Here is a 23,566-nt window from a genome sequence, read left to right on the forward strand (position 1 = left end):
TGATTCTGTTTCAATTTGTTTTGAAATGCTACAGAAACTGTTCATTCTCAGTCAAAAAAAAGCATAGTCCAGTTTTTACTCTGTCTCTGAACATTGTTTTGCGTTTTTTCGCTCAAATATGCGTTTATGTTCCATTGTGTTCCTGTCGCGGGCGGGGAGGAGGGTGTCAACACTGCGCTCACCCCTCTGCTCGGGTCCGGCTGCTGCTGCTCAGTGGTGGCTCGAGCGGTGGGCCGGATCCCGGGGGTCTCGAGCGGCGCTCCTCGCCCGTGAGTGAAAGGGGGGGTTGGGTTTTGGGATATAGTCTATTGTCCGTGACGCCACCCACGGTTGTGGTGAGTTGTTGACACCACCGCTGCTCTGTATGGGGATCCCGGGAGTGATGGTGTAAAGCAGCAGGTTGTTGTGTTGCCCCTCCGTGGGTAGGGGTTGGTGATCCCGGGGCCCAGTGGTGAGGTGGGAGGTGCAGGGCCTGGTGGGCGCAGGGACGCGGGGGCAGCGCTGTGTCTTGCGGCACTGTGGTACTCACTCAGCCTGAGACGGTGACACAGTTCTCGGTAAAACACACGGCTGGAAAGACGGTTCCCACGGACGGCTGCACTTGCTTTCCCCAGAAGGTGACGGTGACGGTCCCTCTGTCCTGCACCTATGTTGTTGATGGTTGCGATGGGTTCCCACCGGTAACCCGCTCCCCGGCTTCAAGCTGGACCGGAGGAGCTCTACTCTTTGCCCGCAGGCGCTGGCCCTCAGAAACTGGTGCCCTGGCGGTGTCTCTGCTTTAATGGTTGGGCTGCTGCCTTCAATCGGGACTTGGTTGTTGGGAGACAGACGTCCCCTTCACTGACGGATTTGGCAAATTATGGCGACTCCTAGCCTTGCCGGGGTCCGAGAGGCCCCTGCCCTGGTGCTGACTGTCCTTCATATACTGCTCCAGACCGCCGGGCCACTACCCGTCCGCGGTCCTTCCAGCAACCTCCGAGCAGTCACCCCTCCAAACAATCACCGCCGTCTGCTGACCTTGCTGTCACTGTCCGGGCACACAGCCGGACTCACTTCAGGCTTTACTTCTGTCACCTTTCACTTTACTTCAGCTCCTCTTACTTCCCTCCTTTACCACTTCACTTTCCTAGCTGAACTCCTTGTTTACTCCTCACTCAAGCTCTCCCTGAGCTGAACTGCCTGGTTTTCCCGCCTCCAGAGCTGTGAACTCCTCGGTGGGCGGAGCCAACCGCCTGGCCCACCCCCTGGTGTGAACATCAGCCTCTGGAGGAAGGCAACAAGGATTTTGGGTTAGCTTTGGTGTTCCTAACTGGGGTGTAGGGTGTGGTGGTGTGATGACCTGTGACCCCTGGCTTGCCCAGGGCGTCACATTCCCACTGATGATCTTTATCAAAATGACATTGCTAAGAATCCAGTGAAGCCTTTTTTACACCATTTTTTTCATATTAATTTTTTGTAGGATTTAGTATTCTACTTCTATGTACTGCTCATTATTAGTTGTGTTGGACATTGAATATTTTTCTGCCTATGGCAGTTGCTACTAAGCCATTTTTTGTGACAACCTCTTTGGATACTAATCCTGCCCGGTGCTTTGCACAAGAGTTCCCTGATGTAGAGAGTGGAGGATCGTTTGGTCCTAAGGGAATTTTGATCATCAGGAGTTGGCATATATTAGGCTTTTTGCTGGCAGCACCCAGTGATCTATCCTATCCTTTTGTGTCTTAGTTAGCAGTGCCTCTCTTTGCTCAAGTCTATTTCTAACCAACTGTGTATTGTTTGCTTCTTATATTATTGTCAATATATGTTGGGGGCTTTAACTATCTCTTTGGTCCTGCTCTGAGGCAAGTTAGGATTCCTTTCTTCATCTTTGAGGCTAGCTAGTTTCTTAAGTGGTGAAGAGGCATCTAGGTAGAGTAGGCACGCTCTACCACTATTTATGGTTGGGTATACAGTATATAGTCAGGGGGTTGCTGCCAGCTAGTTTCCAAACACTTTTGTGCTCTATTTTTGGGGTTTACCTGTTTTTTTCCTCCCTGACTATTGGGGTTGTAGTTCATAGTTCTTGTATTACCTCGTTCCTTGGCTTGGGAAGGAGTTTTCCCTTGAATGATATATTCACGGGAATATCAGCAGTCTCCTAACCATAACACTTGAGCGTAACTTTAGAGGGTGCAGAGAATGCAGTTGTCCTTGGCCTTGGAGCCTACGGGGTCCAAAAGCCCCCTTTGTCCCAATGAGAAGACTGATACTATTAAAGACCTGTAGTAGTTTGGAGCCCTGATGAAGAATTTGAATTGGAGGCCACAATCTTCAAGTTACACCAGTGACTGAAGTCTAAGGTCCTACCTTTGTGTGTTGCACCAACTCAGTCGGTTTTTTCCCTTCTGCAGCCATTCCTTTCCAGCCAAGCCTGCAACAGTGACAAATTGTAGAGTTCTTTAAATGACGAGTATAGAAAAATAATGACAACTATTTTAAGAGCTATGACAGGTCGTGTAGTTGTTCCTGCGTAAATCACTGTACTACATAGCATCCGATACCCTTAGGCCGCTTTCAAACTGCACTGCGATCTCTGTTCAGTGGTCCCAACGGGGCTTCCATCCGAACCCCATACAAAACAGGTTTCGGACGCATGCGCTGACGGCGCCATTGACTATAATGGTTCAGATGGAGTCACCGTGTGCTCTGTCTTGCACCTTTTTTCAGGAGTATACGCTTTCTGGATGTGGACACCCAGATATAGTAGACTGTGTCTGAGAGTCTGCCTCCAGTAAGTGTATATTCCAGAAAATGATGCAAGACACATCAAGGTGACTCCGTTTGCACCATTATAGGAAACGGCCCCACCAGTACATGCATCCGAAACCCGCTTTGTGGGGAGGTTCAGATGGAAGCTCCGACGCTTCTGCTGGTCGGAGGTCAGAACGCAATGTGAAAGGGGCCTTAGGCTTACATGTTAAAAGATGAAGGTTTTTTTACTGTATGACATTGTATTGCATAATATAGTTTACTATGTTATTCCATAAACTCTTGTACTATACTGATGTGTACTGGTCAAACTAAGGCCAAATGAACAATCCCACCGCTTGTTTCGCCACCATTTTTCACTGCAATTATGGGCAAAAAAAGCAGCAAGAACGCATTGTGTGAACATATCCTAAAGGCCCCGTCACACGCAGCGACGTATCTAACGATATATCGCCGGGGTCACGGATTCTGTGACGCACATCCGGCATCGTTAGCGACGTTGTTGCGTGTGACACCAACGAGCGGCTGTTAACGATGGAAAATACTCACCATATCGTCCATCGTTGACACGTCGTTCATTTTCCAAAAATCGTTGATTGTGGAGGACGCAGGTTGTTCGTCGTTCCCGAGGCAGCACACATCGCTATGTGTGACACCTCGGGACCGACGAACTACAGCTTACCTGCGGCCACCGGCAATGAGGAAGGAAGGAGGTGGGCACGATGTTACGTCCCGCTCATCTCCGCCCCTCCGCTTCTATTGGGCGGCCGCTTAGTGACGTTGCTGTGACGCCGCACAAACCGACCCCTCAGAAAGGAGGCGGTTCACCGGCAACAGCGACGTCGCTAGGGAGGTAAGTCCGTGTGATGGCTCCTAACGATATTGTGCGGCAGTGATTTGCCCATGACGTACAAACGACGGGGGTGGGTACACTCGCTAGCGATATCGCTGCGTGTGTCGGGGCCTTTAGGCTTCCGTCTGACAATGGAACCCTGTGTATCTATATAGTGAGTATGGCAGGAGCTTTTTCCAGCGTGGTACTAGTTATAAATAAAAATGTGACAGGAATAGGGCCTTAGGCTTACGTATTAAATTTACTATTCATAGAAAAATACAAATTTATTACAAACTTCAAAGAAATCTTCAGTATGTAAGACTTTCTGCAGCTTGTGAATAAGGTTTTGCAATACTCAACTGGCATGTGTTGTGCTAATATTCTGTGTGAACACGGCCTTAGGTGTTTAATACTCTTATTACCACTACTATTATATGTAAGATTCATATTTATTGCCGGTTTCATAGAAGAACAAATTACTTACATGCTCTGTGCTTCCCGAAAATATTTTAAAGCAAACTCAACCATGGTGTAATGACTGTCCTCCATTGGAAGAGGTGAAGAGCTGACCGTTGTTACAGATGCCACAGTCACAGGGCTGCTCTGTAAATACAAAATGTCGCTAAAATTTACAGACAATAAGGCTAAGATTTTCTCTGGTGAAAAATGGTGAAGGTATGACAGAGTGTTAGAAGGAAGACATTAGAATAATGAAATGGTTATCAGCATAAAGGAGTATGGTGTGTAGAATGCAAAAATACCGTCATGTTCCGACTTTGTTGAAATAGTCTGATACTGGAGCCAAGGGTGTAACTATAGTGAATGGAGGGGTTGCAGTTCTACTTGGGCTTGGTAGCCTCTGTTTTTCCATTTATCTCCACCTTAGGCCTCCTTCCAGTCTTGATTCCAGTACGTATCACACCGTTTTCATACATACCAGAGACACAAACATACGCAGACCCATTAAAATCAATGTGTCTGTGCATACATCCCTGTTTTCACAAGGACCATGTGTCCGTATGGAGCACACGTGTGTTCCTCACGGAGACAAGTTTGTTTTTCTCCGGCAGTACTGATGTCACACGGAACACACAATGATGTTATCCGTGTGACACCTACCAGAGAAAACACATGTCTTTGAAATCACATTATTTTCTATATCCACCTGTGTCCAGCACTGCTGTCACTTGCTTCTAGGCCCACTCATTATGCTCATGAATATTCACTGCACCACGGACCCGGAACAGCAACGCCGGACATATCAGTACCGGAGACAGCAGCACCAGAGACAGGTAAGTAAAAAGTTCCTGCTCTCACGTGCTATCATGAATTTATTTATTTTTTTTTTACAAATTTACACATTTTGTACAATTTTTTGCACCAAAATAAGAAAAAACAAGTTTGGTATCACTGTAAGGCCTAAGAGACACGGCATGAAAATTGGAGCAAGTGGAATGCGATAAAACATCGCATTCAACTAAGACCAATATTACTCTATGTGTCAGCACCCATGAGCAATTATTTTCTCAGCCCTAATCGAACCGAGAAAACAGTCACAGTATGCTGTGAGTGTAATGCGATCCAGCTTTCTCTCGCACCCATTCAAGTCTATGGGGGCGAGAGAAAAATCGCACTGCACTCGCAGTACACTGGAATGGCAATAGCCGGCTACGGAGGAGAAAGGGAGATAAATCCCTCCCTCCCCTCCTCAGAGCCGGCCCTCCCCTCCTCAGTGCTGGCCCTCCCCTCCTCAGTGCAGGCCTGTCCCCCGCAGCTGAGGTCCGCTCGCACGGTCGGACCTCAGTCGCAGTGACACTCGCATGACACCCGGCTCCTGCTGTGCTGCTAGCACGAGCTGAGTGTCATATGAGGATCGCAGTAATCCCCGTATGGCCCAGGCCTAATTGTAATGACCAGAAGAATTATTTTGCTAGGTAATTTTTGCTCTTAACACCACAAAAACAGTATCCGAAAAACAATAGCAGAATTGTGGTTTGTTCATAATTTCCCTGCACTTGGAATATTTTTTTGGTTTTCATTTTATCACATTATATGGTAAAATAAAAGAATAAAATGTCACATTCAATATTATAACTTGTCCTGCAATTAACAAGTGTTTTTATGACCTTGTTGGCAGAAAAATAAAAAAATATATGGCTTTTGGAAGAAGGGGAATCCAACCTTGGACCTGGACAGGGTCAGCTCTGTTTGTTATTTAAGCTATTATACAGCATTGGGGTCCACTTTTCTGAAAGTGAGAAATGTTTTGGACGCAGAAATTGCTGCTGGAAATATTTAAGGTGTGCATACACGTTTTTTGCATGTCTTTTTGATGCAGTTTTCCTCATTCATTTGAAAGGGTAAAAAACACTGCAAAAACTTGAAAGAGGAAAGAGTTAGTATCGTCCAGAACAAAAAAGCTGTAAAGATTGAAAAACGGGGGGGGGGGGGTGTTGGATTTTTTTTCCTATTGCATTTAAAAAAGGATGAACTTTGAATCCTATATAAACTATATATAACAAAATATGGAGTAAAGAAAATCAATGAATAATATTTATAAAATGTAAATTTTTAATAAATATATGAACATTTATAGAATAATAAATAATTATAAAAGATGAGGACAAAAAAGTAGGTCACCCTAAAAATTCATGCAGATATATAGGATAAAAGATTGCCCATCCAAATAGTACAAAATTAATTTAAAATTGGTAATTGATCAACTGCAAAAGTGTAATACAAAGTCCATTATTTATTTAGATGGCATGCAGCTGACCCATATATTCCTGTAATGTGATGAAGAAAAGAGATCCCCTATACAATGTAAGGAGAGGGTCCAATGCAGTAAATATGTTACACAAATTGCAACATAGACTCTACTGTATATAAGTGACCAGTATGAACCATATATTTAAATAGTAATATCCTGCTTACCCATTATTCACTGTGATAGGATAAGATGACCACGACCTTGACGTGCGTTTTGCGTAGGCTCCCATGGAAGGCCAGAACACACAGTGTTGGCAGCCTTATATGATACATAGTGCAGGTGAATGTAATTTCACTGACCGAAGACAGCGCATGCGCATCACTGCCATCGCTCTGTGGTGCATCACTTCTGTATATCATAGTGACATGGGGGGGGGCAGTGGAAATCCCCTGTGACATCTCTAAGATCTGTCCTTGCCACCACCTGATACCTTCGGTGATGCGTAGAGCGTGTAACTCACGGCACACATGCTCATTAATGGGTGCCATCTTATTGGACTGCAAGTCCCAAATATATTGAACATATGCTTGCGCACACATTAAACACCATATTAGTAAAGACAAGTGCTATATGTATTATGGACAATATAAAACAAAGTGCAATGTGTTTTATACATAATACATGTGGGACTTGCCCTTTAATAAGATGACTCCCAATTGATGCTCATGCGTACCATGGGTTAGATATTTGTGAGAGAATACAAGCCATTTTGTATTGTATAGAAACCATCTTGTCTTATAACTGAATGATGTCATATGGTTCAGCTTAAACTGATGGGCGGAGAAGTTTCACATTTATATACACACTCCTGCAGCTGGTATTGGTGCATGGTAATATCTTTGTGTGATGAACTATGTAAGCTGGTCACATGATGTAATAAACCAGAAACTCTCAGTACACTATAGATAGGCTGTGCTGTATTGTTTTCTCCAAGCGCTTGTAAAACAAATCTTAATAATTTGGAGTTCCAAGCATTGAAGTGGAGTATTTCGCTCACATATTGATGCACTTTCACTATGTTTTATTTATGCATATATATATATATATATATATATATATATTATAAATAATATTGTAAGATGGCAACTGGACATGTAGTCAGTGGGAGGTATGTATCACAGAGGTGGTTAACCTCTGTGATGTAAACCCGGGTGCAAGCTCTAGTACATTTAGTACAAAAACCGTTCTTAGGGCATATCCGGCCTGGGTCTTACGAGCAGATGGAGAGATGGGCGGGTTTGGCTGCCCACATACCCCCACCCATGGTTGTGGTATATGGGTTAAAATGGAGACTGTCTCCCACATGGTCTGTGTGTGGAGGTTAAAAAAATGTAGAGAGGGAATGACCAGCACAAAAATCATCCAGAGAATGAATATAAAAAATCCATTTATTGAATCCAATTAAAATTCCAAGAATATCTCCAGCACGATGGTACAGAGCATAATGTGGATTAAAAACAAACGGTAACGCATGTTAACGCAAGTATGGTCCTTAGTCACTGCCTGAATGTGTGCTAAAAGGCACAGCTGCTATAGCCGTTGCATGCGTGCCACCAACGTAATACAAGTTACATGCCCTACAAAAAATATGATAAACCACATGATTAGTATCACAATTCATGAAACATTTCAATCTGTACTATTATTAATCACATTAGATAGACATATTGGATTGTGATGCTAAATATGGCTTACTTTTTGGGTCTTAGTAAAATATCAGAGTTTTTATTTTACTATTAAGGGTATTACTTTTAATGACAGTTGAGTTGTTTCATTTAATATTTCATATTAAATGTATCATTATATTTTTGTGTTTCATTAGGAAATCACTGTTTACATAAATTTAATTTATGTGTAAATTACACAGTTTAGTTTATTTTATTTTTTTCAGATGAATTTTACATTAAAAATCAATTTTTTCACAATGCACAATTCCTAACTAAATAATTAAATACTTAACATAGGAAACAGTTTGTATTAATCTACTGTTATGCCAATCCATGTATGCACATCACTGACTATATACAGTATGTGGCTCATACATTTTACAACATTTGTCTCTTATTTCCTAAACTTTCATCACCGTATGAATAGACTATTACAGTTTCATGTGTGGACCAATTGATTAATTCTAAAACGGATATAGCAGCTGTGCCTTTTATCACACATTCTGGCAGTGACTAGGGACCGTACTTGGTCAGAAACGCGTTGCCGATTGTTTTTTATCAATGTAATGCTCTGTATCATCGTGCTGGAGATATTCTTGAAATTTTAATTAGATTCAATAAATGGATTTTAAATATTCATTCTGTGGATGATTTTTGTGCTGATTGCTCCCTCTCTAAATTTTTGGATTCTTTGGAGCTTGGCGACTGTACACAAAAACAGGTGAGCTGGCTTTTTGTTCTATTTGTGTATGGAGGTTGCTACACCTCCAGTGGGACTTCTGTGATAACATAAACATGTCTTATCCTAAGCGGGTGAACCCGCAGATGAAAGGACCGTTTACATTTTTTGTTTGAACCTGTATGCTGGAGAAAGGCTTTATTTATGTTTTCCTGTGGAACGGTTTATGCGGACTAAAAATTAAAAAGCTGGTAAATGCATGAAACTAATAGACCTGCCCATAGTTACATTTAATGAACACACTATATTAGGCCCCCTTCACACGTCCGTGAAAAACACGCACGTGTGTTACGGGCCGTTTTTCGGGTCCGTGTCCCGTTTTTGTGTCCGTTTTTATGGTCCGTGTGGCACCTGTGTGAATTGCGTATGCTAGCCGTGTTTGTGTGCAGAACGTCCGTGTGTGCGTGTGGAATTAACGTGTATGTGTACGTGTAATGTCCGTGTGTAATGTCCGTGTGTGTGATGCACAATGTCGTTTATAAATGTCGGCTGACAGCAGACAGAGTTGCGCGATGAGAATGAAGTCGGGTGAACTTCACCCGACTTCATCCTCATACCGCGGCTCTGTCTGTGTCGAGTACTGATTAGCGATCACCTGTGAAGGATTCACCGGTGACCGCTAATCCCCCGAGTGACTGAAGTGTCCCCCCCTCTCTCATACTCACCGATCCCCGATCACCGGCGCTGCACGGCATTCACACTGCTGCGGCGGCTTTTACTATTTTGAAAAAGCCGGCCGCTCATTAAACAATCTCCTATTCCCTGCTTTCCCCGCCCACCGGTGCCTATGATTGGTTACAGTGAGACACGCCCCCACGCTGAGTGACAGGTGTCACACTGCACCCAATCACAGCAGCCGGTGGGCGGGTCTATACTGTGCAGTAAAATAAATAAATAAATAATTAAAAAAAAACGGATCCAGTGACAGCGGGTAACCTTTGTGACAGCTCAGCTGATCGCACGGCTGTCTTCATTAGCTGCGTGGAGGTGACCGGAGCGGCGGTGTCTTCTGCAGCTCCTGTCACCTCCATGCAGCAGCGCTGGATGCGACGCTGGAGCGCTGGAATAGGAGATTGTTTAATGGGCGGCCGGCTTTTTCAAAATAGTAAAAGCCGCCGCAGCAGTGTGAATGCCGTGCAGCGCTGCGCCGGAGATCGGGGAACGGTAAGTATGAGAGAGGGGGGGAAACTGACCGACAGACTGTGAGAGAGGGACAGACAGACAGAGAGACCGACAGAGAGACTGACCGACGGACTGAGGGAGATTGACGGACATACACAGAAATAGAAAGAATAGCCGACATCACTAGAGATAAAAACACCAAACGGACACGGACTATAGGTAGATGCATACGTGTTTACTAACGTGTGTGCACATACCCATAGACTTTCATTGTGTCCACGTGTGCGTGCTCCGTGCAGATAACGGACATGCATCCGTGCCAAACGCAAACACATACGGATCACGGACACGCACACACGGACATAATGAAATAACGGACGTGTGACCACAATCATAGATTAACATTGGTGCACGTTTGGCCGTGTCTCCGGTATATACGGAAACGGACCAAACACGCACGTGTGAAGGGGGCCTAAGACTGACGGTAGTGATTCATTTCACACACGCCCACTGAAGAAGAAAGTTGGAAACGCGCGTAGGGACAGGAAGAGGACACATTTATCCACAGCTCACAGCAGCTACTGAAGGCAGACTGAATTTTCTACATCCACTAAAATCACCTGTTTTCAGGTATTGTAATAATTCTCAACATATGAGCCTTTTCAATTCAGCATTAACAAGGTTTACAAGGGAAATGTTTTCTTCATTGGTAGTTTAATAAGTATTAACCATGTATTTTTTAGTCTGAATAGGCAAATTATATTATAACGGATTGTAGGTTATAAACAATTAATAATGAACATATAGTTGCTGAATAGGTCTTAATTTATGTAAATGCACTTTAATAATTGTGTATTAATTGAGTCCCACAAGTGGATTCTCTGTTTGGAAAATTATATTGTATAATTGGTTTTCTATGTTTATAATAAAAAATAATTTTATGGGAATATTTGGCGCTGGTTTTTCCTTAGGTATTGGTGGTAATTAAATGCTATTGAGTGCCTTTCCTAATACTACCGTGTTTCCCCGAAAGTAAGACAGTGTCTTACTTTCTTTTTACCCCCAAAAGTGCCACTATGTCTTACTTTCGGGGTATGTCTTATATTGGAAAAAATCCCACAGCAATCGCAGCAAGTCTCCATGCAATGTACCGTATGGGGACTTGCCGCGATTGCGCCCTAAGTGTACCGCAAGTTAAGGAAACTTAACCACCAGCGGCTGCACATGAGGGCACTGAGGCTGTGTGATTTTGTATGTTGTCCATGGTCCTGATGGACCACGGACAACATTACTGCAACATCTCAACATTTCTCGGTAGCCGAGCGTTCAGCTGAGCGCCCGACCGCCGGCATGTGTCAGCTCTCAGCTGAGCGCTTTGCCGGCGGCATGTCAGGGCGCTCAGCTGAGCGCTTTGCCGGCGGCATGTCAGGGTGCTCAGCTGAGTGCTCGGCCGCCGGCATGTCAGGGTGCTCAGCTGAGTGCTCGGCCGCCGGCATGTTAGGGCGCTCAGCTGAGCGCTTTGCCGGCGGCATGTCAGGGCTCTCAGCTGAGAGCTGTCACATGCCGGCGGCATGTCAGGGTGCTCAGCTGAGCGCTCGGCCGCCGGCATGTTAGGGCGCTCAGCTGAGCGCTTTGCCGGCGGCATGTCAGGGCTCTCAGCTGAGAGCTGTCACATGCCGGCGGCATGTCAGGGTGCTCAGCTGAGCGCTCGGCCGCCGGCATGTTAGGGCGCTCAGCTGAGCGCTTTGCCGGTGGCATGTCAGGGCGCTCAGCTGAGCGCTTTGCCGGCGGCATGTCAGGGCGCTCAGCTGAGAGCTGTCACATGCCGGCGGCATGTCAGGATGCTCAGCTGAGTGCTCGGCTGCCGGCATGTTAGGGCGCTCAGCTGAGCGCTTTGCCGGCGGCATGTCAGGGCTCTCAGCTGAGAGCTGTCACATGCCGGCGGCATGTCAGGGTGCTCAGCTGAGCGCTCGGCCGCCGGCATGTTAGGGCGCTCAGCTGCGCGCTTTGCCGGCGGCATGTCAGGGCGCTCAGCTGAGCACTTTGCCGGCGGCATGTCAGGGCTCTCAGCTGAGAGCTGTCACATGCCGGCGGCATGTCAGGGTGCTCAGCTGAGCGCTCGGCCGCCGGCATGTTAGGGCGCTCAGCTGAGCGCTTTGCCGGCGGCATGTCAGGGCTCTCAGCTGAGAGCTGTCACATGCCGGCGGCATGTCAGGGTGCTCAGCTGAGCGCTCGGCCGCCGGCATGTTAGGGCGCTCAGCTGAGCGCTTTGCCGGCGGCATGTCAGGGCTCTCAGCTGAGAGCTGTCACATGCCGGCGGCATGTTAGGGCGCTCAGCTGAGCGCTCGGCCGCTGTAACTGTACTGTAAAGAGGAAAAAAAATAAATACATTTTTACTACGTCTTACTTTCGGGGTACGTCTTACATTAGCCGACCCCCCCAAAACCCCCACTACGTCTTACTGTCGGGGGTGTCTTACTATTGGGGAAACACGGTATATTATGGTCAGAGAATAGAGAATTAGAATGCAGTTCTATGGTACAAGCACATTGAATGGAATTTATAGAAATCTCCTGTCCACTGTGCTTGTTTTTCCCGCAGCGTAAACTGACATACAGTGCAGCTTTCCGAGCCGCAGCATATCAATTTATGCTTGCAGATCTGCAAGTGTTCACTGCAGGGGGAACAGAGAAAAAGTCTGCAGCTGCCCGAACCCTGAAAGTGGGCACAGGCAGCTGCAGTCTCCTGCGGAGAACATTTGCAGCCCGCAGGAGAACTCATGCTGCGTCCAGGACGCAGCATGTTCAGATTGTGGGCATGTACTATACCCTTAGGGCTGCTTCTCACTTGCGAGTTTCTCGCAGTAGAGCAATGCGAGAAAATCTCGCATTGGAATCGGACACATGTTAGTGAATGATTCAGCTCTCATCTGCGATTTTCTTCTCAGTCCAAATCGGACTGAGAAAAAAATTGCAGCATGCTGCTTTTTTGCGAGTTTCTACTGCGAGTCTCTCCAATGCAAGTCTATGGGAGCGTGTAAAAAATCGGATGTCACGGGAGGGCACTCACACCATGCTAGTGACATGCGATTTTCTAAATACATTTCTCGCATGTTTCCTAAAACACTGGAAACGAGTGATGTCTCACAGTCTCTGTCAATCACTATTCTCTGTCAGTCGGTCTCTCCCTCTCGGTCTCTATTCTCTCTCTGTCGGTCCGTCACTATCTCCGTCCCTCTCTCACAGTCTGTCGGTCATTTTCCCCCCTCTCTCATACTCACTGATCCCCGATCACTAGCGCGGCGCTGCACGGCATTCACACTGCTGCGGCGGCTTTTACTATTTTGAAAAAGCCGGCCGCTCATTAAACAATCTCATATTCCCTGCTTTCCCCGCCCACAGGCGCCTATGATTGGTTGCAGTGAGTGAGACACGCCCCCACGCTGAGTGACAGGTGTCTCACTGCACCCAATCACAGCAGCCGGTGGGCGTGTCTATACTGTGCAGTGAAATAAATAATTAAATAATTAAAAAATCCGCCGTGCGGTCCCCCCAATTTTAATACCAGCCAGATAAAGCCATGCGGCTGAAGGCTGGTATTCTCAGGATGGGGAGCTCCACGTTATGGGGAGCCCCCCAGCCTAACAATATCAGACAGCAGCCGCCCAGAATTGCCGCATACATTAGATGCGACAGTTCTGGGACTGTACCCGGCTCTTCCCAATTTGCCCTGGTGTGTTGGCAAATTGGGGTAATAAGGAGTTAATGGAAGCCCATAGCTGCCAATAACTCCTAGATTAATCATGTCAGGCGTCTCCCCGAGATACCTTCCATGATTGATCTGTAAGTTACAGTAAATAAACACACACACACCTGAAAAAATCATTTATTAGAAATAAAAAACACTAACAAATTCCCTGGTTCACCAATTTAATAAGCCCCAAAAAGCCCTCCATGTCCGGCGTAATCCATGATGGTCCAGCATCGCTTCCAGCTCTGCTGCATGAAGGTGACCGGAGCCGCAGAAGACACTGCCACTCCTGTCAGCTCCACGCAGCAACTGAAGACAGCCGCGCGATCAGCTGAGCTGTCACTGACGTTACCCGCGGCCACCGCTGTATCCAGTGACAGCGGGTAACCTCAGTGACAGCTCAGCTGATCGCGCTACTCACCTCAGTTGCTGCGTGGAGCTGACAGGAGCGGCGGTGTCTTCTGCTGCTCCGGTCACCTTCATGCAGCAGAGCTGGAAGCGACGCTGGACCATCCTGGATTACGCCGGACATGGAGGGCTTTTTGGGGCTTATTAAATTGGTGAACCTGGGAATTTGTTAGTGTTTTTTATTTCTAGTGAATGATTTTTTCGGCTGTGTGTGTGTTTATTTACTGAATATTTCCCAGAGGGGCATTGCAGCTATAAGTCCCCTTACCTGGCAGCCAGACTGGCTTGCAAAGTCTCCTTAAGGAGAATAGTGTTCCCCCGTGGAATTTTAGGGGCATTGCAGCTATAAGTCCCCTTACCTGGCAGCCAGACTGGCTTGCAAAGTCTCCTTAAGGAGAATAGTGTTCCCCCGTGGTCCCCACATAGCTTTCTCATGAGCCAGATCAGACACCCCCATACTTTGCACTGACGAGGGGCAAGCACCCCGAAACACCGTGTCTGCAAATTGGGATTCTGATCTGGCTTATATATCCTGAGTCATATTGCAAAGGATTGTCAAAAATCCACTTGTGACTTTTAGGATCGCTACTTCCAATAGGTGGCGCTGTGCTAGAGTTTGTCTCCTTTACTGGAGAGACAATTTGAATATTTCCCAGAGGGGCATTGCAGCTATAAGTCCCCTTACCTGGCAGCCAGACTGGCTTGCAAAGTCTCCTTAAGGAGAATAGTGTTCCCCCGTGGAATTTTAGGGGCATTGCAGCTATAAGTCCCCTTACCTGGCAGCCAGACTGGCTTGCAAAGTCTCCTTAAGGAGAATAGTGTTCCCCCGTGGTCCCCACATAGCTTTCTCATGAGCCAGATCAGACACCCCCATACTTTGCACTGACGAGGGGCAAGCACCCCGAAACACCGTGTCTGCAAATTGGGATTCTGATCTGGCTTATATATCCTGAGTCATATTGCAAAGGATTGTCAAAAATCCACTTGTGACTTTTAGGATCGCTACTTCCAATAGGTGGCGCTGTGCTAGAGTTTGTCTCCTTTACTGGAGAGACAATTTGTTTATTTACTGTAACTTACAGATTAATCATGGAAGATATCTCGGGGAGACGCCTGACATGATTAATCTAGGATTTAGAGGCAGCTATGGGCTGCTGCCATTAACTCCTTATTACCCGATTTGCCAACGCACCAGGGCAAATCGGGAAGAGCCGGATACAGTCCCAGAACTGTCGCATCTAATGTATGCGGCAATTCTGGGCGGCTGCTGGCTGATATTGTTAGGCTGGGGGACTCCCCATAACGTGGAGCTCCCCATCCTGAGAATACCAGCCTTCGGCCGTATAGCTTTATCTGGCTGGTATTAAAATTGGGAGGACTGCACGCCATTTTTTTAAATTATTTATTTCACTGCACAGTATAGACACGCCCACCGGCTGCTGTGATTGGGTGCAGTGAGACATCTGTCACTCAGCGTGGGGGCGTGTCTCACTCACTGCAACCAATCATAGGCGCCTGTGGGCGGGGAAAGCAGGGAATACGAGATTGTTTAATGAGCAGCCGGCTTTTTCAAAATAGTAAAAGCTGCCGGAGCAGTGTGAATGCCGTGCAGCGCCGCGCCGGTGATTGGGGAACGGTGAGTATGAGAGAGGAGGGGAAAATGTCCGACAGACTGTGAGAGAGGGATAGAGATAGTGACGGACCGACAGAGAGAGGGCTGCTAACTTCAGTCACTCAGGGGATTAGCGGTCACCGGTGAGCCCTTCACAGGTGACCGCTAATCAGGACGCGGCACAAACAGAGCCGCAGCATGACAATGAAGTCGGGTGAAGTTCACCCGAGTTCATTCTGATCGTGCGACTCTGTCTGTGTCTGCTGTCATCTGCCATTCAGCTCTGCTACATGGCTGTCTGTGTCTGCTGTCAGCGGCCATGTAGCAGAGCTGAATGGCAGATGACATAGTAAAAAATACGCATTACACACGCATTACACACGCATTACACACGCATTACACATGCATTACACACGCTAGTAAAATCATTAATTTATTCAGAAAAAGCATCGCACTTGCGTTGCACTCGGACCTAACGTGAACTAAAATCAGCCGAGTTTTTTTCAGCCCAGTCGGACCAATTTTACTCGCATAGATGTGTTTCCAGCCTTACATTGTATATGGGATCTCTTTTCTTGATAACATTACAGGTGTATATGGGTCAGCTGCATGTCATTTAAATATATACTTTGTATTGCACCTTTCTCCTTGATCAATTATCAATTTGAATTAACCCCTTCATGTCCTTAATCATAAAGGAGTAATCACCGCCGGCTGCTGCGGTGAGTTTGCAGCAATCCCTGCACATGTCTACTGATTTGAACAGCAGACATGTGTGGCTTACAGGCGCAGGTGGATCCGCAATCCACCTGCGCCTGTTAGCCCCTTATATTGCGCTGTCAAAATGTGACAGCGCGATTGAAATGGCTGCGGCAGGGAAAACACCTTTCCCCTCCACCATCGGAGGCCCTATTACATGATCACAGGGAGCCAGTGGTTACCATGGCAGCAAAGGGTCATGTGATGACTCCTGTAGCTATCATGACATAGTTCTGTTACAACTGGCAGAGCAGCGGTTCTAACAGGAATGCAGCATTTCTGTTAATCAGAGCTGTGCAGCTCTGATCAACAAAAACGAATCAGCGATAAGACTGCTGATCCTTATAGTCTTCTAGTGGGACAAGTAAAATAAAAAAGTAAAAGAAAAGTTTAAAAAAAAACAAAAAAAAAACCTAGAAGTTCAAATCACCCTCTTGAAAATTAAACGGTTAAAAAAAAAAATACACACATTTGATATTGCCGCGTTCAGAAATGCCTATTCTATCAAAATATAAAAATAAATTAACCTGATCAGTAAAGGAAGTAGTGGTAAAAAAATGCAAACGCCAAAACTACATTTTTTGGTCTTCACAAATTGTGCGTAAAATGCAATATCAGGCAATCAAAATCTGTACAAAAATGGTACCATTAAAACCACCAGCTTGAGATGCAAAAATTGAGCCATCACTGAACCCCATATCCTGAAAAAGGAGAACGCTACAGGTCACGGAAAGTGTCGCAAAAAGTGCACCACTTATTTTGGACAAGTTTTTGAATTTTTTTAAGCTCCTAAATAAACGTAAACCTATTCATGTTTGGTATCTACGAACTTGTACAGAGGCATGACACCGACACATCCATTTTACCATATAGTGAACACTTTGAATAAAGTACCCCCAAAACAATCGTTCAATAGCACTTTTTTGCAATTTTTCTGCACTTGGAATTTTTTTGCATTTTCCAGTACACCATGTGGTAAAACTCATGATTTTATTTAAAAGTACAACTTATCCTACAAAAAACAAGCCTTCACATGGCAAGATTGACAGAAAACTATAAAAGTTACTGCTCTCGGAAGAGCTAAAAACTAAAGCTAAATTGCCCGGGGTGTGAAGGGGTTAAGTTTGAGGTTTTGGATGTGTAATCTTTTATCCTACAGTCCCTGACAGAAGTTCTGTTGCTTATCCATGTTATGTAAATAAAAGCTTATAACCTGACTTTAAATTCATCCATTGGTTTTATAAATGACTCTTTTGAAAGCTGAAACCCTCCCAAATTTGGTTTAAATTATGAAAATAAAGTTTCTGCAAAGCTGAAATATTGATCATTTAATGAACACAGAAATGTCAGATTTTGGCAAGACAAAAGTTTTGTTGCCCTCAGAAAGTAATGTGAAATTCAAACAAATAATTAACTTCTAATACAAAGATATAAAGTGCAAAAATATACATATTTTTTATTGAATACACAACAAGACAGATATTTCATTAAAATGGTGCACTACCAATATATCCTAAGGATGCCGACATATAGGATTAGACCAGTTTAAATAGCCAGTCAAATGAATCAAAAAATCAACTAGTAAATATCTATATAGATGGCGGCAAACAACCTAAAGAGGTCAAAATAGTTGGAAAAATACACAGGAAAAAAAGGGGCTGCAGAATGGGAGGTAAGATATGGTCAGATCAAACCGTGGTTACCCACCATGTATGGGTGGGGAATCATGGTGGTCCCGCTGGCTTACTGTTACTAAACACTGGTGCACAGCAGAAAAGAGGATCAGCATGAAGTAATCATATAGCACGAGTGTGCGACTTGAGAAAATTCTCTTACCTAAAGTGCTGAGGTGCAGAGTAAACCAACGCAGGAAAGCCAGCCGTAAAAACAGACAGTCCCTATGAAGTGTAGGAAGGCATCCCTAAGAGTGTCCAGGGGTCTCCATCCGACGCGCGTTTCGCGAGGATAGCTTTATCAAGGTGGAAAACCAAAGTAAAGATTACTAGGGACTGTCTGTTTTTACGGCTGGCTTTCCTGCGTTGGTTTACTCTGCACCTCAGCACTTTAGGTAAGAGAATTTTCTCAAGTCGCACACTCGTGCTATATGATTACTTCATGCTGATCCTCTTTTCTGCTGTGCACCAGTGTTTAGTAACAGTAAGCCAGCGGGACCACCATGATTCCCCACCCATACATGGTGGGTAACCACGGTTTGATCTGACCATATCTTACCTCCCATTCTGCAGCCCCTTTTTTTCCTGTGTATTTTTCCAACTATTTTGACCTCTTTAGGTTGTTTGCCGCCATCTATATAGATATTTACTAGTTGATTTTTTGATTCATTTGACTGGCTATTTAAACTGGTCTAATCCTATATGTCGGCATCCTTAGGATATATTGGTAGTGCACCATTTTAATGAAATATCTGTCTTGTTGTGTATTCAATAAAAAATATGTATATTTTTGCACTTTACTCTTGTTCTCCCGTTGTTCATTCCTATAATGAGTAGTGCTGGCACCTTCCCTGCCTAAATTAGGTAGGCCTGGTGCTTATTATCATATGGCTCTTGATGTGAGTTATGTTTTGTTAATACAAAGATATGTTGCATAACATTGGTGAATGAATATATTAATATTTGAATAAATATTTCATATTTAGTTTGACTTCCATGAGCTTGAAGGACTGCATCCATGCGGTTCAACAATGATTCATACAATTTATTGATGAAGTCATCAGGAATAGCAAAGAATGCAGTCTTCCATGCCTCCCAGAGTTCATCTAGATTCTTTGGTTTTGTCTTCCAAGCTTCCTCTTTCATCCTAGCCCAAACATGCTCAATGATGTTCATGTCTGGTGACTGGGCTGGCCAGTCCTTGAGCACCTTGATCTTCTTTGCCAGGAGGAACTTTGTTGTGGAGATGGATGTATGAGATGAAGCACCATCCTGCTGCAGAATTTGACCCCTTTTATGATTGGGAATGTAAGAGGTAGCTAATACTTCTTGATATTTTAGGCTATTGATATTGCCTTCCACCTTGCAAATGTTTTGCACACCCCCATACTGAATGTAACTCCAGACCATGATCTTTCTACCACCAAACGTAACTGTTTGTTTTTTGGATCCATACGGGCTCCAGTTGGTCTCCTGCAGTATTTGCGGCAGCTGTGGTGTAATTTAACTGAAGATTCATCAGAGAAATCCACCTTCTACCACTTTTCCAGCATCCATCTCTTTAGTAGGCTGTGGGACTTGGCAAATGCCACATGTTTTTTTTTTTTTATAACTGAATGTTTTATTAAGTTTTTAGAACAGATACAAAAAAAAATACATGGATGCATGGATATGTCTCACAAGCTTGTTAATAACTGTAAACCAGAAATCCGTATCCATATTATCCACTAATACACTGAAAACAGGGAATATGACAAGACGAACAATACAATACTAGACAGGGAAACATAAGGGAGGGGGGATGGATTGGGGAGGGTGAGCATATCAGGCTTCCATCAAGGCCGTACTTCACTGTTATTCTTTGTTGGCCCAATAAGTATCCCAAAGTGACCAAACACTCTCAAAAAGATCTACTGTGTTATTTGACAGGGCAGATAAATACTCCATCCTTCTCACATCTTGGATCCGAGACTGGAGATCTGTAAGTGAGGGTGGATGGGCCAACCTCCAGTTACGGGCAATTAGACATCTAGCTGCTGTGGTCATGTGTAATAGTAACCGCTTCACTCTTTTCCCCAGCTGAGCAAGTGGTATATTTAATAAATAGAATTTAGGATCCAGGGGAATCTGGAGGTTAGTTACTTTATAAATAAGAGATTGCACCAACCTCCAGAAACACTGGATATTGGGGCATACCCAGAATATGTGCGGTATGTCTCCTCCTGTGGCTCCACACCTCCAACACTTGTCAGGTATAGCTGGGTTTAGTTTATGTAGTAGTGATGGGGTGTGATACCAATACATAAGTAATTTATACTGATTTTCCTTATAGACATAGCATGAAGATGTCTTATAGGCCGTATCCCAGATCCGCTTCCACATACACAAGGGAATGGACTCACCAAGGAAATCTTCCCATTTCCTCATATATGTATGCTTTGGCTTGTCTTCTGGGCACGGAGCCATTAAAATACGATATATATCGGAGATGAGGCCTTTAGTAGAGGCCCCAGCTCTACACAATCTCTCAAAAAGTGTAGGGATAGAGACTTCTAATGAGGTAAAAAGGGAATGCATCAGGTGTCTAACTTGTAAATACCGATATTGGGAATTGCCAGGGAGATTAAATTTATCAGCTATGGTGGCGTATGGGAGAAGGACTCTGGAACGTGCGTCTACTATGTCAGCAAAGCAAAAGAGCTTCCTGTCAAACCACGTTTTAGTCGCTGTACCCTGCATACCGTCCGGCATTCTGGGATTAAAAAGAAAAGAAGTCAATGGAGAGTGTTCAGATTTAAGTGGAAACTTCTTGACACAACAGTCCCATATCCTCTTCGTGAAGGCTATCGGGCCCAGAGTATTTGGGTCAGGCTTATTAGATGAGGTGCCCCAAAGGTAGGAGTTAGGGTGTATTGGGGCAAGCCATAACTTCTCTATTTCCATCCATCTAGAGAAGGCACAGCGATTAGACCATGCAGGGATGTGACGTAAGTGTGCTGCCCAATAGTACTTAGTAATATCAGGGACCCCCAGGCCTCCTCTCAGTTTACTGTCAAATAATGTTGTTTTCTTGATTCTATGTCTCTTATGGGCCCAAACAAATTGAAGTATACTAGACTGAATGTTGCGCAATTCTTTGTATGGCACACACACCGGAAGGGTCTCAAACCGGTAAAGGAGCTTTGGCAGAACAGACATTTTGACTGCAGAGATTCTTCCAAACAGAGACAATGGGAGCTTGTTCCAATTGAGCAGGAGCCTTTTTATCTCAGTAAATAAACTAGGATAGTTCTGCTGATACAAGAGCTTATACTTAAGGTCCAGTCACACTAAGCAACTTACCAGCGATCCCAACAACGATAGGGATCGCTGGTAAGTTGCTAGGAGGTTGCTGGTGAGCTGTCACACTGCGACGCTCCAGCGATCCCACCAGCAACCTGACCTGGCAGGGATCGCTGGAGCGTGGCTACACGAGTTGCTGGTGAGCTCACCAGCAACCAGTGACCAGCCCCCAGTCTCCTAGTTACAGCACACATCAGGTTAATTAACCCGATGTGTGCTGCAGCTAAATGTGCACAGAGCAGGGAGCAGCGCACACTGAGCGCTGGCTCCTTGCTCTCCTAGTTACAGCACACATCGGGTTAATTGCCTGATGTGTGCTGCAGCTAAATGTGCACAGAGCAGGGAGCAGCGCACACTGCTTAGTGCTGGCTCCTTGCTCTCCTAGCTAGAGCACACATCGGGTTAATTACCTGATGTGTGCTGCAGCTACATGTGCACAGAGCAGGAGCCGGCAGCACAGGCAGTGAGAGCGGAGGAGGCTGGTATCAAAGGTAAATATCGGGTAACCAAGGACAGGGCTTCTTGGTTACCCGATGTTTACATTAGTTACCAGCCTCAGCAGAAGCCGGCTCCTGCTGCCTGCACATTAGTTGTTGCTGTCTCGCTGTCACACACAGCGATCTGTGCTTCACAGCAGGACAGCAACAACTAAAAAATGGCCCAGGACATTCAGCAACAACCAACGACCTCACAGCAGGGGCCAGGTTGTTGCTGGATGTCACACACAGCAACATCGCTAGCAACGTCACAAAAGTTGTTCGTTACCAGCGATGTTGCTAGCGATGTTGCTTAGTGTGACGGGGCCTTAAAGGGAACCTGTCATCATAAATTTAGCTATCCACCTAAAAGTTTCCCCCTCTGCAGCTCCTGGGCTGCATTCTAGCAAGGTTCCTGTAGTTTTTCTTGCCCCTTTTATCCCAAAATAAACACTTTATAAAGTAGTACCTGCTCGTATGTAAATTTTCTCAATTTTCCATGTGGGCGGTCTGTCTGGTGTCTGTGCCTGTCCTCCTACCGATTTACGCCCCCCCCAGAACGCTGAATTTCAAACCTCAAGACGCCGCCCCTGGGCGCCTGAGGTCCTGCGCATGCGCTCTGCTACCGTAGCGGGACAGTGCACAGCGTGCACGTGTGACCGCTGGTGATGGTATGCGCAGGCACGATGTTATGGGCGGCGCTGTGAGTGTCCTCAGCAAGTGCCGCCCATAACCTCGTGACCTCGTGACGTTTCAGCAGACAATGTGTGACTTTGTTTTTACATGTTTTGTTTACTATTGACGTCGCTAAGATGCTCGCCGCGTCGCCCGGTTCAATAAGGTGTCCTGCTCCGTCCGCTCCTCCCATCTATTTCCTGCTGCAGGGCAAGATGGGAAGGAGGGGACGTCCGGGCATCATTCCTCCAGCGCTTGCGCATAACGCTGGAGGCAGAGAGGAAAGTGCGGTCACGAGGTTATGGGCGGCACTTGCTGAGGACACTCACAGCGCCGCCCATAACATCGTGCCTGCGCATACCGTCACCAGCGGTCACACGTGCACGCTGTGCACTGTCCCGCTACGGTAGCAGAGCGCATGCGCAGGACCTCAGGCGCCCAGGGGCGGCGTCTTGAGGTTTGAAATTCAGCGTTCTGGGGGGGGCGTAAATCGGTAGGAGGACAGGCACAGACACCAGACAGACCGCCCACATGGAAAATTGAGAAAATTTACATACGAGCAGGTACTACTTTATAAAGTGTTTATTTTGGGATAAAAGGGGCAAGAAAAACTACAGGAACCTTGCTAGAATGCAGCCCAGGAGCTGCAGAGGGGGAAACTTTTAGGTGGATAGCTAAATTTATGATGACAGGTTCCCTTTAAGATGTTAATTGTATCCCAAGGTATGTCAAGGATATGTTTTTCCATTTATAGTTGTAGTTTCCCTGTAAGGAGGAGACCCGCACCTGTGGAATATTAAGAGGCAGAGCTTCCGTTTTGTTCTGATTGACCTTATACCCTGACAACCTTCCAAATTGTAGTAACAAGGAATGCAAATTCGGGAGGGTGATATGTGGTTGGGACAAGATCAATAGGACATCATCCGCATATAGAGATAGCTTAAACTCCTTATCTCGTACCATTACTCCATGTATATTAGGGTCATTGCG

General features: G+C 45.6%; 1 protein-coding gene across 1 annotated transcript in view; it reads right to left on the bottom strand.

Annotated features, from left to right (window-relative positions):
* MYO15B (myosin XVB) overlaps window positions 1-23,566 on the bottom strand; it is a 163,576-nt gene that overhangs the window by 44,044 nt on the left and 95,966 nt on the right. Inside the window, exons 29-30 of the mRNA XM_075349626.1 lie at window positions 4,068-4,186; window positions 2,347-2,410 (exon numbers count right to left, since the gene is read on the bottom strand). Coding sequence (XP_075205741.1) covers window positions 2,347-2,410; window positions 4,068-4,186 — 183 coding nt within the window. The remainder of the gene's footprint in view (window positions 1-2,346; window positions 2,411-4,067; window positions 4,187-23,566) is intronic.

Source organism: Anomaloglossus baeobatrachus, chromosome 5 (assembly GCF_048569485.1).
Source record: "Anomaloglossus baeobatrachus isolate aAnoBae1 chromosome 5, aAnoBae1.hap1, whole genome shotgun sequence".
Taxonomy (NCBI): domain Eukaryota; kingdom Metazoa; phylum Chordata; class Amphibia; order Anura; family Aromobatidae; genus Anomaloglossus; species Anomaloglossus baeobatrachus.